The sequence below is a fragment of the Pezoporus flaviventris genome, unplaced genomic scaffold (genome assembly GCF_033815535.1).
Source record: "Pezoporus flaviventris isolate CSIRO_AGI_PZ_B2104156 unplaced genomic scaffold, CSIRO_AGI_Pfla_v1 ptg000097l, whole genome shotgun sequence".
Lineage (NCBI taxonomy): Eukaryota > Metazoa > Chordata > Aves > Psittaciformes > Psittacidae > Pezoporus > Pezoporus flaviventris.
In genome coordinates, this window is record NW_026892645.1 from 6,306,467 (window position 1) to 6,323,998 (window position 17,532).

The 17,532-nt window shown below is 47.5% G+C and overlaps 1 protein-coding gene across 21 annotated transcripts in view; it reads left to right on the plus strand.

The window, feature by feature from the left end:
• DNM1 (dynamin 1) overlaps positions 1–17,532 on the plus strand; it is a 64,546-nt gene that overhangs the window by 32,883 nt on the left and 14,131 nt on the right. For 19 of the 21 annotated variants that reach the window (XR_009747476.1, XR_009747472.1, XR_009747475.1 and 16 more), the window contains exons 11-15: positions 3,852–3,938; positions 4,146–4,216; positions 4,653–4,704; positions 5,926–5,937; positions 7,185–7,298. Coding sequence is in view for 12 of the 21 variants with exons in the window: in XM_061476719.1 (XP_061332703.1) it covers positions 3,852–3,938; positions 4,146–4,216; positions 4,653–4,704; positions 5,926–5,937; positions 7,185–7,298 (336 nt within the window). In the remaining 9 variants the exon portion in view is untranslated. The remainder of the gene's footprint in view (positions 1–3,851; positions 3,939–4,145; positions 4,217–4,652; positions 4,705–5,925; positions 5,938–7,184; positions 7,299–17,532) is intronic. The other 2 variants (XM_061476723.1, XM_061476722.1) reach the window with 1 other exon arrangement.

Genomic DNA, 17,532 nt, shown 5'->3' on the forward strand with positions numbered 1-17,532 from the left:
TCCCGGGCTGGTTTCCTCCAGGAGAGGGCACCACATGCCTCCATAAAAGAAAAAAAGGCAGTTGTGGCAATTGGTGTTAACCACACCAGTGAGGAGCCAGGGACATCTGTGGCACAAGAGGAGTATGTTCTGGAAGCTGAGTTGGAAAGAGCTGTTTCATGGGTTATTTTAGGACTTGATAATTACAGTTCTCTTCTTGCAGGGTTGCAGCCAGACTCACCAATGTATACCCCTAAGCTGGGAAGGAAGGGAAGATAAGAATTGATACGAGTTCAGAGTGAAGGCAAGAGCTGAGCTCATAAGGTCTGGTTGTATGTAGGAATACAGAGCTCACCACTGCTGCTGTTAAAGGGGTGACGTCTTAGACTGGGCAGAGCTCAGGGCATGTCTGTCTCTTGCTGACTCCTGCTGTTGCCAGATTGTGAGGGCTGATGTGGCAAGGCAGAGTAACTCCTTTCCAAGCCATTTCTCTTTATTTGATGGGTTTGGTTGTTGACAGTTTTTGCTGTATCTGGCTGGAGATGTCTGCTCTGGGTGGGGAGGGAGAAGGCTCATGAAACCCCCAAGGCTGTTGAATTCCGGTTTCTCTGTTGGATGACGTCTTTAGAAGGGCTGGATACCCACTTGCGCTGTGGATTATAACCTGTGATATTGTGGAGGACCGCATGAGGATGTTCCAAGGTGATGCAACCAAGGAAGGTGATAGTAGCAGTAACACTCTAAGAGACTAATAGCTGTAATAAAAGGCAGAGAGGCCAGGGAGGTAAATGTTAGAGATGTGAAATAACTGTCTGAATGGAAATATGTAGCAACAGTACTGGAACAGTACTAGTGCTTAAAGTCAAATGTCTACATGTATTAGTAAGGTTAATCTTGCCTGTATCTCCCCCTGGAAGAGTAGAAAGGAACTGCCATAGACCATTTTAGGATAGCAGCCAGCCTGAGATGGGGTCTGATAGCATAAGGTAGTACCAGCACAGGAACATAAGTCAATTTGCAATATTTATCTTGCATGTTATAGCCCTGCTTGATGTGGATAAGAGCATGTGCTATTTAGGGAAGACACCTGGAAAAGGCTACATGAGGACTGATGCTAATTGTAAGGTAATACCCAGCCTCCTGTGGTGCGGACTGATGCTGCCTTTCAGATGACAAAACCAAACCTGTAAACTCACTAGAAGCCCTGCAAGGCTTCTTGAAAGGAAGATCACTTGGGCTAACACCTCTTGAATTAGCTTAACAGTCCTGTAGCCTTGGTTTGCTGCTGACCTGAACTATTGTGTGTTGTTTGTGTGGTGTCACAATTATTTCATTTCACCCCAGATGGTGAGGAAATCTTTGTATGTGCAGCTGATAAAGCTGCATTGATGCAATAATATGAGACTGTCAATAAAGAACATGGAGGGCGGCAAACCCATCTGTTGTCTACAGAAGTAACAGCTTTCCTGTGTGAAAAGAGACTTGCAGTTGACTATTAGACAAAGTTGAGACCTGAAGAGAAGGTAGCCATTACCAGCTGTTCTCTGGGCTGATTCTGAGCTGCTTCCAGTTGGTTAAATGGAGAGTAGCTCCAAAATCAGCAGAAAGCTGGTGTAAGATGTAAGACCTTACGTTTAGGAGGATAATGTTCTAGCTAGTGTTTTTCCAAAAGCAGGAACCTTCTGTGCCAGACTGCACTGCAGCATCTCACAAGTGCAGGAAGATCTTGCAAGTCAGCAGCCTTCAGCTAAAGGTTGCTCTTTGGTGTGTTGGCAAGGTCTCCTGGAATCTGCAAAGAGGGGGAACTAAGGAACATTGGGACAAATTGGTTTTCAAAGAGGGCTGTAAGCTTGTAGTTTGATTAAACGGGCAAATGCAGCTAAAACAGGATTGAAAACCCAGTTGAGCTGGGACACGATCCCAGGCTGACAGACTTAACCCCTTGAAGGGTCGCCTGCTCTCCTGTCTTTCAGAGTCATGGCATTTCTGGGTGCTGTTTGTTCTGCTGGTGATAACTCCCTGCCCCTCTGTGCCCTCTTGCATGTTCCCTGGTGGTGTGACATCCTGTGGCTGCCTGTGTCCTCTTCCCTTGCCCACCCTTGCTTCTCCTTTGCATGCTTGGGGTTGCAAGCTCCTGCATGGGGACTGATGCTATTGATTTATTTTTTTGCACATGAACGTTGCTGGATTTGGACCTGGGTTTGGAGTAAACCCCAACTTGGTTTGCACTTTGTGGGCATTTGTACTGGTTGGGAGTGGGGCGGGAGGGGGAAGGTTTGATGTGTCTTTTATTTGACTTTTTTATTTAATTTGAAGCAAAGAAGCTGAGATTTGCTTAGAGGTTTTCCAACTTCCTGTTTTTGTTTGACATAACTTGCCCATCTATCCTTTGCCAACCCCCAAAGGAAACAGGAAGCTTTGCCTGTGTGTCTCTGAAGCAACCAGCTGCCTAAACCGTCAGGATCATGGAGAACACCCAGTTTGTGCTTTCAAGACAAGGTGGTGGTGGGGAACACCAATTCCATTTGTTTTTTCCTGCCTCTGCAGGGTCATTGGTGTCCAAAACAAACCACACATCTGAAAATAGGCAGTGTCAAAGCTAGGGCTCAGTGTCAGTTCCAGGCTATTGCGATTACTTGACTGCAAAAGTGCTGGGAGGGTTTGAGACTATCTGTAATCAGATGTTAGCAATATTGATAGTTAATGTCAGATCTGGCTTCCAGGAGCGATGCTGCACGCTTTGAGCCAGTTCCTTCTAACACCTTCTGACTGCTTACGTGTACAGAACAAAAAGCCAAACCAATTTAAGCAGCTCCTCTCATGTAAATTGAAGGAACAAAATGCAGTATAGATTATAGGCAAATGAAACTTCTTTATATACTCCCCTTAAGGGGGTATAAAAGACTGATATTAGGAAATGCTGCTTGACATTATAGTCAAATTAGAGGTAATATTAGGGAAAAAATGGGGGAAATGAGATTGGTGGGGGATAGGAAAAGTGAGGAAGAACAGGCTGGGTCTGGAGGATTAATCTCATTTGCCTATACTGGGCCTGACCTGAGAAGCATACAGTTACTGCTACTGAAATCACTAGAGGCTTATGAATGTAGGCAGGTAGATAGGTGCTGTGTGAAACCCAGAGGGCTTTAAGGGTGCTGATTCTGGCAGTGTCTCTTGTGCAGGATCTCTGTAGGTAATTCTTCTTCTGAATCACAGCTCATAACATCTTTGAAGTAGGAGGATTTCCTCCTCGGTAACATGCAAAAACTGTGGTATAGGTGTGATGTGAATACAGACCTCAGCTATGTAATCCTGCCCCAACACACACGGAGAGCAGGTAGAAGCAGCTGGATGCCTAGAGCAGTGTTTCTTGAAGACATGTACCCTTGAGTTGGTCACATCCTGTCTCTGCTTACAGATGTTGGAGAGGGCCAGATGCTTTCACATAGAGCCTTAGCAAGTGTGGATTGAAATCCACTTCATTTCTCAGGGTGACTTTCTGTAGTATTCACAGGTTATAGCAACAGGCCATTCACCTACTTAGCCTGCTACAATGAGCATTTACATCTAGGGTTTATCAAGTAGGTCATGCCAGGAAGAGTGTGGTGAGTTTGGCGCAGGCCTCCAGTGAGGCAGGAAGGTTGCTGCAAGAGTGCAAAGGGTTTTTTCCTGAAGCCCAAACCAAGAGGGGAATGAGCTTTGCTCCCAGCAGACCTCCAGGAACTTGGAAAACTTTTCTGCAAGTCCAGCTTTCTAGAACTTCCCTTGACAATACCTGATTGCAGGTGTATGTATGCATGCCTGTATGTGGGGGGCTGCTCCCCACTTCGTACCTCCCTTTCCCATGTGCACGTGTTTTCTCTCTCCTGCAGCTCAGCCAATACCCTCATCTGCGTGAGGAGATGGAGAGGATTGTCACGACTCACATCCGAGAGAGAGAAGGCAGGACCAAAGATCAGGTAGGGGATCAGGGGTGTGTATAAGAGGGGAGGTTGGGGGTGTGGAATGGGGACACCTTTGAAGGGCCAGTCTAGGCTAGAGGGGCTTGAGCCAAGTGGTGTCTGGCTGCAGAGGACAATCAGGTGAACAATGCCCAGGGCTCTGTCCCTGACTATTAGCAGTGCAAATCACTGATGTCTGTCTTGCTCTGTGCATCTCTTTGGCAGGTCATGCTTCTAATAGACATCGAGCTGGCTTACATGAACACAAACCATGAGGACTTCATTGGCTTTGCCAAGTAAGCACCCACAGCCTATTGCCTCCTCTTGTCTGTATGTTTCGTGAGGCTCTGTCCTAATAGCTGCTCCAGTAAATGGGTTGCAAAAGCCCTGGTGCGGATGCTGTGGTCCCAAAGTATGGCTCAGCTCTCAGTATTGCTTGGTTTTCAGTGGCTCTGTATTACAAGGCTGGGAAGGAGAACAGGGATTTAAGAGTATTATGGTTGTCAGGGAGGAAGAAGCAGAAGCTGTGGAGGGTTAGTGACCCAAGTGTGGTTCAGGTGGGGGTGTAATGAGTTGACCATGCTGAGAGAGCAGATGGAAATAGATTGGGTTATCAAGGCTTGGAATCCAGTGGTGAGGTGCATGAACTCACTGTAGCAGCAGTCTGATGGGAGCAGGATTCAGGTGATCAAGAGCCTGGGGGGTTTTGAATGACTCTGCTGTTGTTTGCAGTGCTCAGCAGAGGAGCAGCCAGATGAGCAAGAAGAAGGCAGCTGGCAACCAGGTAGGCCAAGTTCCATCTCCTTCACTGCTGCAAGAAGGGCATGTTTGCTACCTGGAAGCTACCAGGTAGACAAGTGCTGGGCTGGATGCAGCAGTGCTCCAAGTTGTTTTTATTCATCAAACTCCATTTATACCCAGAAAATACTGGTTTAGACTCACTGCAGTCAGGAAGAACTGAGCATGTAGCACCAATGGAGGGCAAGTATTGTAGAGAGAAACGATGCTTGATCATCAAGCTCTGGTCTTGCTTTTTCTGGTAGAAATCCCTATTGATGTTGTGTAAATCCCTGTTAGTTTAGCCCCTTCACTAGCTGTGCTCACCCCTCTTTTGAAGTGAGGGGTACAGAACACTAGGTGTGAACTGTTGCAGTACAGAATTGTCTGTTCTAGTTGTCTTTCCCACCAGTGGTACCTACTTTCTAGAAAGGGATTTCAAGAGAGTTTATGGACTCTGTTCTGGAGAACTTCACTGGAAGTACTTAAATCTCTGTACGGGGAGACAAAGGGTGATTATAGCCATGGTTGCATGGGGTATGTATGAGAACACACCCATGGGAGAAGACAGCAGCGGAGGGGAGGAGTTCCCTTATTCCCTCTGGAACTGTAAGGAATTAGGAAACTCAACTGAAGACAATTGAAAAGGGACTAATGATACTTTCTCCCAGATTTGCTGGGGGCATGGCAAGGCTGTCTAGGCTAGAAGATCTTGTAGAAACACAGTCTTATGAGCAGCTTTATGGAGAATGGAAGCAAATGCTTTTGTTCAGTCCTTTTAAAGATATTCACTCCTGATGTCCATCCTCTTTATAACGTTTGACCACCTTTCCCTGCACATAAACATGCAGATGGTTTTGGTACTGTTGGTGGGCCAGCAGGGGAGCAGCTTGGGCTTGGCCAACCATCCACCCCATGGGATCTTGGAGCAGCTGTAAGGAACCCCATCCTCTGCAGTACAACTGACAGAAGAGCTGAGTGTAAAAGAGTGCAAAGGGCAAACTCTGGATGTACCTGTAAAGCGCTTTGGCTTTCCCATTAGCAGACTTTATTTTGGGATGGGGGTTGCTTTTGTTAACATCTGGGGTAAAAAATTTGGTACCAGCTTCCAGTTTATTTTATTTTTGAGCCTCTCCTCCTGCTCCAGCTTTCCTAGTAACAATCTCTCCTCTCTTTGCTCCTCTCCTGCTCTCTGCTCTGCTGCTGTTGCTATGGTTCCCCTTTGCAGGATGAGATCCTGGTGAGTAGAAGGCCACTCAGCAGGGTGTGCTAATGAACATTAATGTTGCATCTGGGAAGGCAAGAACAGTGCATAAGCAAATTATTCCCTCTGCTGCTGAATGGGGAGAGGAGGGCAGCTGGCACTAGACACAGGTGAAGCAGAAATGAGGTTGGAAGGTCGTACGTTGAGGAAGAACTCAGAACTGCTGGTACATCTTGTGAGTGGGTGGAGATAAAAAGCAGAAATCCATGGATGTGTGGTTCTGTTTCACTGCCCCCTCCTGTCCGTAGAGAGAATAGGACTGCCTCGAGCTTAACAGTAGGCATGAGATGAAGATCCAATGCCCCTAAGTTTACCTTTATAGGATAAATTGACAATTAAAAGGACTGTGTACCTCTGTGGTAGGCTGCTCACACGGTGCAACTTGCTACTATGCAGTGCAGTTGTATGTTTTATTTCAAAGCCAGGTTGTTTTCACCTAGCACATCCATACAACAAGGTACACACACAATGCATCCAGATGCTTTTGGGTGTTAACAGTGCAGCAGTACATAAGAAAACTAATGCATTTAAGCTGATGCATACTTGCATTTGATTACTGCAGGTGTGAGGCTCTAAACCAGCACTTGGTGAACCAGAGTTTCCTAGAGAGGAAACCTGGCTTCTTTACACACGAGACCTAAAAGGAGCTTGTTTTGCCCTAAATTAATGACTACTTCAATACCTGGGTAGAAGTCCAGGGTACTAATTCCAGATGCACCGTTTTGTTCTGTTATACTTAGTGTCTCCTTTTACTAAACTCAGTTCTTTCTGGGTTGCTTGCCCATTTCTTCTTGCCCCAACCCCTGAGTTGAGTGAAGCACTCCACACGCTCAGTGTGCCCAAAGGTGTGCTGGCATCCTGCTTTTCTCTAGGCATGGCCTTTTCTGGGTGTGTTGCTGTGATCTGGTGTTTGTAGGTTGTGCCAGTATCCGAGGCACTCTTGATGCACTTCTTCCTGCATCTCTTTCCTCTTGGCAGGGGGTATAATGCACAGCACTGCCAGGCTCCTTCCTGCGTCCTTTTTATACTATTCCTGGCCCTTCTAAGGTGAAGACCTTCACTGGCCAGTTGAATGGGGGGCTCTTCTGGCAGCAGCAGAGAGCATGGTGTTCCTTGTCTTTCCATACTACTCTGTGTGTAGGGTTACCCTCTGATCTTTCCTCTGTCACCTAAAGCCAGGCTTTTAGGGCACATGTTAATGCTTACTGCTTCTGCCCCTCTAGGTCATCCGAAAGGGCTGGCTCACCATCAACAACATTGGGATCATGAAGGGTGGCTCCAAGGAGTATTGGTTTGTCCTGACAGCAGAGAACCTCTCCTGGTACAAGGATGATGAGGTGAGTAGCACAACTTGAATCTTGTACATCTGATGAGCATAAGGCCTTCAGTTCGCTGGGTGTTACAGATGTGTCTCCTCAGTACTGTCTGCAGCTTGTGACACAAGCTGAAACTGTCCTTGGGGCAGGCTCTGTGGTCTCAGCACTGCTGAGCATTTCTCAATTGATGTGAATGTGGCTTTTTTTGATGCACAAGGAGTAACATCTGTACTTGAAGCCCTGGCTCAGCAGAAGGTTGACAGACACTTGGAATGAATTTGACCTTTATTTGTCTTGCTCTGGCAGCTGCTATTAAGGCTTTGATGGGTTAGTTCCAAGATTTGGACTTTGCCAGCATTTTGAGGAGAGCTGTGATGAGTTTCCTGAAGGAATGTGGCAGAGGTTTTCATGCATCTCTCTCAGTCACAAGAAAGAAAGCATCTCCTTTCTCGGTATAGCAACAGGAGCTATGGACCTGAAGCTGCAGCTCAGATGCTGGCTTCTCCTGACTTGGAGTAATTACTTGCCCTCTCCAGGATTCCGTTGTTAAACCTGCAAAGCAGGAATGTCTTTCTTTAATGTTTCTATATTGAACATGCCATTAATGCATTACGTGTAAAACTGTCGAAGTTGTGAATGGTTAGAATACTGCTGATGTAAAGTACAGAGATGTGTGGAATATCACTGATAGGAACATGCCAGAATCCCTAATATTCAGGGGTTTCAAGCAACTCTACAATGTGTTGTGGGGTTTTTGTGCTCTAGTGGGAGATTATTTAAGCAGACAGAGTTGTCCCAACAGAAGTTATCATTGTCAACAGTGTGCTGCTTCCTGTGCCAGACAAAGGTAGATAATTGTCTTTTCTAATGACTTTGAAGAGAGAAAGAATAGCTGGATGGTTTTGGTAAGAACGCGATCAAAGGGGTTAGTCCTACTCAGTGTGCTTGAGGGATTAAAAATACCTGGTATGATTTTTGTCATGCGTTCTGAATTGATGGGGGTTTTTGATTGCAAATGAAGAAACTGCTCTGCCTCTTATTGTGGTTTGTGTCCCTCAGATGTTCTGAGGCGCACATTAATGTGCCTGGGAGCTGCAGCTAATCCTAGCTTCTTGTCTAGTTCCTATCAGTGGGCCTGTCTCATTCTCAGCAGGTGGAAACGATGACAAACCCAGTGATGAATCAGCCTCTAAATATCACTTTCTGCATGGAGACTGCTGCTGTGCTGCTATGGATGAGCAGGCAGTGATTTCCTAATTAAAGAACCAGGCACTGAAATGTCTTCCACTAAATCAGTGTGTCTCTGCTGTAAGACCCTTGCCCTTTCATTCAGATCTGCTTGGGGAGGCTTTCCTTTCCTTTAGGTTTGCATATGCAGGTCGACTGGTTATAAACATCAAGTAGTTTAATCAAAGCCAGCTGCCACATCTGCATTACAGACATGATCAGAACTCCCTGTCCTTCCCTGGGGAGTGGGAGGGAGGGAGGGCTGCAGTGGGGATGTATAAACTGTTGATAGATTCCAGTTGCTTGGGATGGGGATTAGACCTGCCTTCCCTCCTGAGGGAGGGCAGCCTTGGGGGTCAGTAGCAACTGGAGGTCTGCACTGTTTCCTTTCAGCATAGCAGAGGTAGAGCTGCCTAATGAAAACAGTTCCCTGCCAGCCTCAGTCCCTTAAACACCAGAGGACCAGTGCTGATGAGGTCTAAGCCGCCTCTGAGAAAGGAGTCTTTGTCTTCAGTGGAGTGGGAGCAGGGGGGAAAGGGAAGCATGTTTTTACTTGCTTCCTCCCCACATTCAACTCCTTGATCACTGACTGTTGTGAGGGAGAAAGGAAGCAACTTTCACCTGGGCTCCGCAGTTGTTTTAGGCCAAAAGTTGGTGCGTTTGAAGGGCAGCTTGGAGAGCTTTTGAGCATGGTGATTCCCATCCCAAACCTCAGTCCTGCACAGAGTCAGCTCCATTCCAAAGAGCTGTATGCAGTGCATGGTCCCCTTTCAGAGTTACCTTGGCATGTCTGTCCTAGAGCTTTCCTTCTCCAGCAGTTCAGGAGGACCCATGTCCTCTACAGCTCCTGAGACATTCTTGTGTGGTTTTTAAAGGCTGTACACCATGATCTTTCTTCACTTAAGCTCTGGGAGCAAGGGGGGGAGGCTTTGTCTGCTCCACCCTGCACTTCTGTGGGCTCTCTTGTCCCAGTTCCCCTGTGCTATGGCAGCTTTCCAGCGGGAATGAAGAGGGAGGTGAATCCATCTGGTGTGGATGGAGATGCTGATGGCAGAGCTGTGGGTGACGATGGGGAAAGAAGCAGGATGAGAAGGTGTGTGGTGGGTGAAGGCTAGGCTAGCACCTCTGTGAGGGGATTGGGGGCACAGCCTCTCCCTGCCCTGTTTTGCAAGCCAGGACCCAGAGCCTGTGGAATGAAGACATCTGGACCCCATTAGTGAAATACCACTCTTTCCGCAGGGCTGGCTTGTTTTTCTTCTGCCTCTGAAGAAAGGAACTGAAACTCAAAATGTCTTAAAGGGCCCAGCATTACATGCTAGCAGGGATATGTGGCTGTGGATGCTCTGGAGGGGCCTGAAGGAGTGTGCTGGGGAGAATGGGAGGGGAAGGAAAGAGCAGACCAGGCGGGGGTGGAAAGTTGGCTCCCCACTCAGCCTCGCTGCCAAGAGCATGTGTGTGTGCTCCTGGGCTCTGTTTGTCTTCCTGTCTCCTTCCAATGAGTCAAATGCTGGCCCCATGGAGAGCGGCCCCACAGAAAGCTGGCCTCCCAAGACCTGGAGACCCTCCTGAGGTACCTGCACCTCCTGAACCCTGTGGGATCATGCTGCAGCCAGCAGTGGGAAGGAGAGATGGGGAGGAGCCTGCTCTGGCTGTTGGCAATATAGAGTGAGATTTCCTTTGCTCAGAGAGGCCACAGTGTCCCCAGGGCTGGAGCAGCAGCACAGCACACAGGATAGCTGCTCAGCAAGCTCCATAGTGGACACAGTACAAGAAGCTGATTTGAATAGTCCTTCTGCCTGAATTCCTTACGAAATGCACAGTGCCCACTTCTCTGCAGGGCTTTCCTGCCTGCTGGAAAAGAGGGTCTGTGAGCTGGGCTAGAGCTGCTGCTGCTGCTGAGGACCTTGTAGGCAAGATGCAGTGAGCACTGTGCTCAGCGGTTCCTATTAGTAAAGCTTACTACCTGCTGGAGGGGACCCCTGCGTCGTCTGCTCTGCAAGGGTGACTGTATCTGTTGGAGTGACTGTGCTGGAGTGTTTGCCCAGCTGGGTAGATGGATATACCTGCTGGTTCCTTTGGGAGTTTGTGTGAATGTACAATACAGATGGGACCTTCTGTCCTTACTCAGGTAAATCATGTACTAGAAGGCTGGGACTCGTAAGAACAGGTGACATGAGAAGAATATGGCCTTATTTGCTTGTGTAAAAGTATGTGTTGCATGCAGTGTCGGAGGGTTTGAATCCTCTGGGTGTGTGCAGGAGGGCTGGGCACAGTGGTTTAGATACTTTCAGGTGCGTGGGGGATGCTTCTTTATACATCATGTTGATTCCTGCTGCAACAACTGTGCTTGAGCTCTTTGATTTCTTGGTCTTCACGCCTTCTCTTTTGCTTGAAGCACAAAGGTATTCTGTCCTGGGAAAGATGTGACCTTGTTGACAGTCACCAAATAGCTGCTTATTCTGTACCTGTCCATGTGCTGTACCCCATTCTAGTTTAAAAATACATTGATCAATACTGAGATTGTTTCCCCACTGCACACATACACACACCCCACTCCCCCCCCCAGCAGTCTGTGCCCTTGAGGCCCATCTCGGCTGGCAGAAATCCTTTTCTTTGCTCTGATGCTCACAAATGATCAGAAACTTGCTGATGGGTCTGGCTGCAGCCAGGGCTTTGTAGGAGCAGGTCTGCTCCAAAGCTCTTCCTGCCCTTCTTTCACACTACTCTTAGGTGCTCTCTGGAATGTGTTCCTTCTCTTTACATCCTCTGTGGAGCTCCTTCATTCATTCACTCCCTATTTTCATAAGTGCATATTTTCTCATGGATAATATCTCAATCATTCCTCACTTACTCTTTCACTGTTTCTCTTCTTTCTTTTCCAGACAAACACCAAAGCAAACACAACTTCCAGAGCATCCAAACCTTCATCTTTCAATCCTTTGTGGATTGAAATCCTTCTTTCTATTAATGACCAGCTTTCTTTTAAGATGTGAAATCCCCATTTTCCAATCACCTCTCTGTTCTTGATCCTGCCTTCTCAGGTAGCAAAGCACAGCGTGGTTGTGCCTCCCATGCGTCTGTCTCTGCGTTCTATGGCAAAGTTCAGCATGTGAAGCACAAGCCACTCTCAACACAGCTACCTGGGACAAGTGCATGGAACTGAAAGAAATAAGGGGATGAAAGAGAGATGGAGGGAGGAAGGGGAGGGTTGTGAGCAGGCTGGTTGGACAGGCAGGTAAAAGTGATGATCAAGCATTGCTCCAAAGGGTTATATCCTCCCAGGCTGAGGGATGAGTGGACTTTGCATGCAGCTATGCCCGCACCCCACCCTCTCCAAGCATGTCCCTCTGCCGTGCAGGTGATGCCGTCCCCGTGCAGCACTGGCAGTGTGAGGTGTATCCCAGCACAGCCTAACCAATGTGCAGACTACTGTACAATCTCGTAGTCCTGAACAGGTAGTCTGAACACTGGGCAGACGGAGTGGAGCCTCTGCAATCTGCTCTCCGGCTATCAGCAGCTCCATTAGTCCTTTTCCCCATCCATGCTTTTGGGATGGGGTTTGGGGGGCAGAGATGGGGTAAAAGAAAGTCCAAGTCGTCACTGAAAAAGCATCCACTTCTGGCAGCTGGGAAGAAGAACTGGTGTTCTCTGCAGGTTTCCACTTTGGAGCAAGCTGCCAAGCTCCTTCCTCTTCCAGTGCTGGTGTCAGGCTGGTACCTGGGGATATGCTGCACCTATATAGAAAGAGAGGAACAAGAAAAGTCAATTCCTGTTGTTTGAGGAGGAAATGCTGTGAAGTTTTGGCTGTCACCCAGGTGTGCAGAACTTGTTGCTTCATTCAACTCCTCTTCTTCCCTATGGAGCTGTGTGGGAGGATTCCCAGGCCCCATGCACCCTCACCTTCTTCTGCCCCATTCTGTCCTGATGTCCGGAGCAAAGCTCAAACAGGACCAACCTTTGCTTCCCAAAAGGGTCCTTTGACCCACGTTGGCCCATTGCCCTTGCAGCTCACCTCCAGCTACTTGCAGGAGCAAATCCGCATCCCCTCTTTTTCTCTCCCTCCCCCCCTCCACTATATCTGGCATTGCTGAGCTTCCCTCCCTCCTTTCCTCTGGTTTTTGCTCCCTCCCTTCTTGCTCCCCTTCTGTCCTTCTGCCTCAATTGACGTGGCAGTGGAAAGCTAACTAGACTCGAGGGAGGAGCTTGCTGGCTGCTGGGAAGGCCGGAGGTTGGCAGGAAGTGAGCGGGCTGACGGATGGGGTTGCGCGGGGGGAAAGGAAGGTTCCCTACCCCGCATGGAAACTTGAGGAATGCTGTCGCTTTCTGTGGCGCTTGGCTCCCATGTAACGATTCCAGATGTTAGCCTCAGCCCGTGCGGTTTGCTCCCTCTCTGCCTTAGCGCTGCAGGGATAAAGAGGGCTTTATGTATGCTGCGTGCCTCCCTTCCAGGATCCCCTTCTCCTGTAGGCATCCTGGTGGGCAGCTAGGATTTGTGGCCGAGGATATGAATGCCCAAAGCTCCCACTGTGGCTCTAACCATGCACTGGGGAAGGGTAACCAACCCTCTCCTTTCCCCAGCGGCGTGCAACACTTTGCATGCATGTTGTACTTCACCTCATCAAAGCAAGTCATCTACTCAAGGGAGGTTCATCCCTGGCACAGGGGCTGGTGTCGGGAGAAATGCCTGTTTGTCCTTTGCAAAGGCTGGTGAGCATTGCTGTGACCTTACAGAGGTCATAGCAGTGGGGTTTTGGGCACTGTAGCCTCTCTGAAGCGACTCAGTTTCTGCCTTGGTTTCTCATATGCCTTCTCATGGCTTCCTGGGGTTGCACTTCATGTGCACATTGAGCCGCACGGCTGTTTCAGCTGATGTAAATAGTCTTTGCTTTATGCAGGTGAGTTGATTACCATCGCTGTGCTTACTAAGCCAACAGTGCTGGCTGTGATTAATCACATGAGGCCAGGCCTAGTGTCTACAGAGCTTTTGAAGTAAATCAGCTTAAAATCTTAGGGTGCATTGTTTAAGTTAAACCGGTGCAGCTTTCCGATGTAAACAAGCCATTGCAGCTGCTTGGAGCAGTGATCACAGTGTGCTTGGTAAACTGTGCTCCGAGGGTAAAAGTGATGCAGGTGGGCTGTGGTTTAGAAAGCTGGCCTCAAGGTGCATGTGTGTTTGGGGATGACTTGGGCTTCCTGGAAGAATCACAGCTTAGAAGTAAAGCTCTTCTGATGTGCATTTGCTTTGCAAAGACAGGCAGAAAGTGGTCAGTAATGGGGGGTGGTTCAACTTCAAATCCTCAAATACCTTCAGTACTGCTTTCAAATACTCCAGTTTTTCAGAGGCTTCTTCCCAATACTCTTGTACTGTACATGCATTCGTGCAGTGTGTTATCATCCGTTATGATGTTAATGTGTTTCCATGTGAGTGGAGTTTGATTACAGCAGTTCCCGAAGTGCTGTGCATGTGTTTAATACAAACAGTCTGGCTGAACCTCCCTTCATCTCTGGGGCAGGTTTGTTTACAAGAAGTGCTTTGTCTTACAAGAATGAAAGGAGATTAAGAGGTTCAAACAGGATGAATTTCTCCTCATTACACATGGCCACCAGTTGAAACAATGGCAATGCTCTTTCTCCCATATCCACAGAGCCTTGTCTCTGTGCGAAATTTGTTTGTCATAACAGCTACAGGGAAACCTTGAATTAGTTTATTTGTGCTCCAAAAGCAAACTGAGACCTAATAATTCTGCCAATTACTTTCTTGTATTGCCAGTGCCAATTTCCAGCCTTAGGGGAGCCCACACATGCATCTGTCAGCTTCACTTTACATATATCCAAGAGGAGGAAAACGTAACTTGCAGTTGAGGCAGCCCAAGGAATGGAGGAGATGCTTTCAGTCAGGCTGGCTTGCTGCCTGCTGGATTTTGAGAACCTCCTGTAGGTTGTTACCTATAAGATAACAACATATAATTGAGATGATAGTGCAGACCATTGCTGTCTCTGACCAAAACCAGTCTCAGAATTTAGCCACCATCAGGAGATGTGTGGCCACGATATGGATATTGCAACATCAGGCTGCAACTGCAGCATCCCTCTTTATGTTTTTTCTCCAGCTATTGTGTTTCTTGCCCCACAGTTGGAATGGCTGGTGGATCCTGGTCTCCTCCTTGGCCATGTGTATTTTCTTTCTATGGTAGATGCAAAGTACAGAGCCATCTGGCTGTATCTGCACTGTGCTGGAGGCGGGGGAGTAATCCTCTGGCACTTATCCTGCCTGTGCAAGTAGCTTGCAGTCATCTCTTTCTGCAGTTCTCCATGCAAGCAGTGTGTCTCCCATTGGGAACAGCAGCCCTGATTATGGGTAAATAGCCCTGTGCCTGCTTCATTCCCTAACACTGAGCATCCATGTTCTGTTTATTACAACCAATCTAAATGCTTCTGCCACTTCACTACCTCTCCTTGGCCTCATGGCTCTACAGATTAACTCACAGCCAGCATGCACATTTTATACAACACCTACTCTGCTGCTGAGAGAGGTGTTTTTTTCCTCCTTCTTACAGATGAAGGGAGATACCTTACAAGGAATGTAAGCCTCTTGGGATCAGACTGCGGGCTTTTAATATAGTATTTCACAAACCACTTTCCCATTTCGATATGTGCTGGCTCTTCCTTCTCTCCCCTCCTCCAAGTCTGGAAAGCTAGAGAGAGAGAAGCCCTTTTCCCCTCTTGGCCAGGATGCTGTTCAGCCATAGCACATACTGCCAGATTGCTAACATATGGGCAGAGGGCTCAGCCAAAGTTTTGAGAGGCTCAGCCCTTGGCAGCTCATTCCACACTTTCCTGTCTCTACATTCAGGAAATGAAGTCAGAATGTTGATATAAAACAGGCTGGGTTGAAAACTGAGAAGCTGGAAAGACTGAAGTGGGGGACTGGTTAGGGGGAGGTGTGGGGTGATGGAGAGCCCCAGGGGCTTTTGTCAGTGTGCATTGCCCTGCAGCACGTGTGAGCTGGGGGGTTCTTGCCTTGAGCCAGTGTCATCCTTTTGACTGTGGTATTTTATGCTGGCAGACAAATGCATGCATCTTCCCTCTGGTGTATGGGAAGATCAGCATGCAGAGATGATGTTGTCTTGATCACGTGGCAGCATTTATGCAAGAGCTTGGAAAGGGTGAAAGTTGAAACTCTGGCAAAGAGCATGTATTTCCATATCTGGGACATGGGATTCCCTTACCTTTTGCTGCCTTTATTTTCCCCTGAAGAATGACTGCATTGCTAGATTTCCATGGAATAATATGGTTCTAATATTAAAGCCGCCTGAGAAAAATGATTTTACATCAGTGATTTCTTGTACTAACCCAGAGACACTGGGGTGGATGCAGGGACATTGAGGCAAGGGAGGCTGTGGCAGGGATGGTCTGACTTGCACAGGGACTTAGCAGTTGGTGTACTTCCCTTCTAGGTCACTAGTTCAGTCTACACCAGCATAATAATAATCCAAAGTAACAGAAAGCTGGAAGCTGTGTGTGGCTTACAGAACCTGAAGTGATCTGGCTCTGAGCCCAGTACCTGGCTGACAGATGTCTCATCACAAAAGCTCTTGCCCACCAGGCTGATGAACCATAGTAAAATATCCAGGGAAATTTGCTTGGAAGAGCTCTCATGCTTTCACAGCCTGGCATTTCTGCGAGAGAATGGAGAGTTTGATAGGTACCCAAGTGATCTCTTCTGGTTTCTAAGTGCTGGCTTCTGGGATATTCTTGTTGCTTGAATTTTGGAATGAACTTGTCTGATTTGATCTTTGGGCTGTGTCTGAACCGTGTAGTGGCTGCTGTCCTTAGCAAACTCAAGCCTATTTCACTGAAACTGAAGAGGGTGTCAGGCTGGACGGATGTCTGAGCTCAGCAGCTTTGTCGTCCTTATCTGCTGCTCTGCCCTGTCCCTCTTTCCTAGCTAATCTCTGCTCACTGACCATCTTTGTTTTCTGTTCTTGTTTCCCCTGAGAGCAATCGTGTTTTGTTGCTTCCAGCCAAGAAAGGTCTACAAACACGCAAGATGCTCACAAGGGGACAGTCACACATGCATGCTTGCGCACAGAAGTATGCTCTATTTCTATTTCAGTCTCGGGTAGCTGCATTCTGCCTTTAGGAGACCAGTGTGATGGCTCCCTCTCTTGTTATGTTGGGGTATAATACCCAGCTGGAACAAGATGTTCCAAATGGGGACCTTAAATCAAACTCACTTCTGTTAATTTGCTGTAGATCAGATTTGAGCAAGGAGAATGATTCTGCCTTAGCTTCTGGATGTTAAATGTGAAAATTAACCTCAAGATTCTTTGTTAAAGATGATATCTAGGGTCAGAAATGTTGAGGTTTGGTTTTGGATGCCTTGTTCTGTGTTTAGCAGTTGGGAGAGGTCTCATAAGAACCAGACTGGAGGGTTGTGGGTGCAGTTGTTCTGGAAAACAGATCCCTTCAAGCAATCTGAATCTGGTCACTAAAATTCCAGGCTCTGGTTTTGAGCATCCACCGAGCAGCAAACTGCCTGTACTGCTGCAGCTTCTCATCATTTGAAGCATGAGAGCTTCATTAGTGAGCATGGTTATTGATTTATGTTCTTTTTCCAACACAGGAGCCCTTGAGGTAACCTTACAGTAACCTGTGTTCTTATAGCCAGACTTGCTCTTTGATCTTTGGGTGTATATTTATTATTGCTTAATTAATACTTTAAGAGGGTTTGCAGTAATCAATAGTGTAGGACAGTGATAGGATGAAATGAGAAGGTCAGCTCTTCTGAAGAGGTGAATTTAAGTTGATGCAGTCTGTATCTGTGGCAAATCAGCTACTCTATCACATGTGTGGCTTTTCTTGAACCTGGATATAGGCTTGTCATGATCATAAGTAAAACACTGAGGTGTCAATAGTGAGGCTGTGAGGGCTGATTGCCCCTTCTCTGACCAGCAGCAGTTTTCCCCCACTTATGCTGTCCCGAGGATGGAGGTATCAAGTGGCTGGTGAGGGTCTTCGTGCTGAT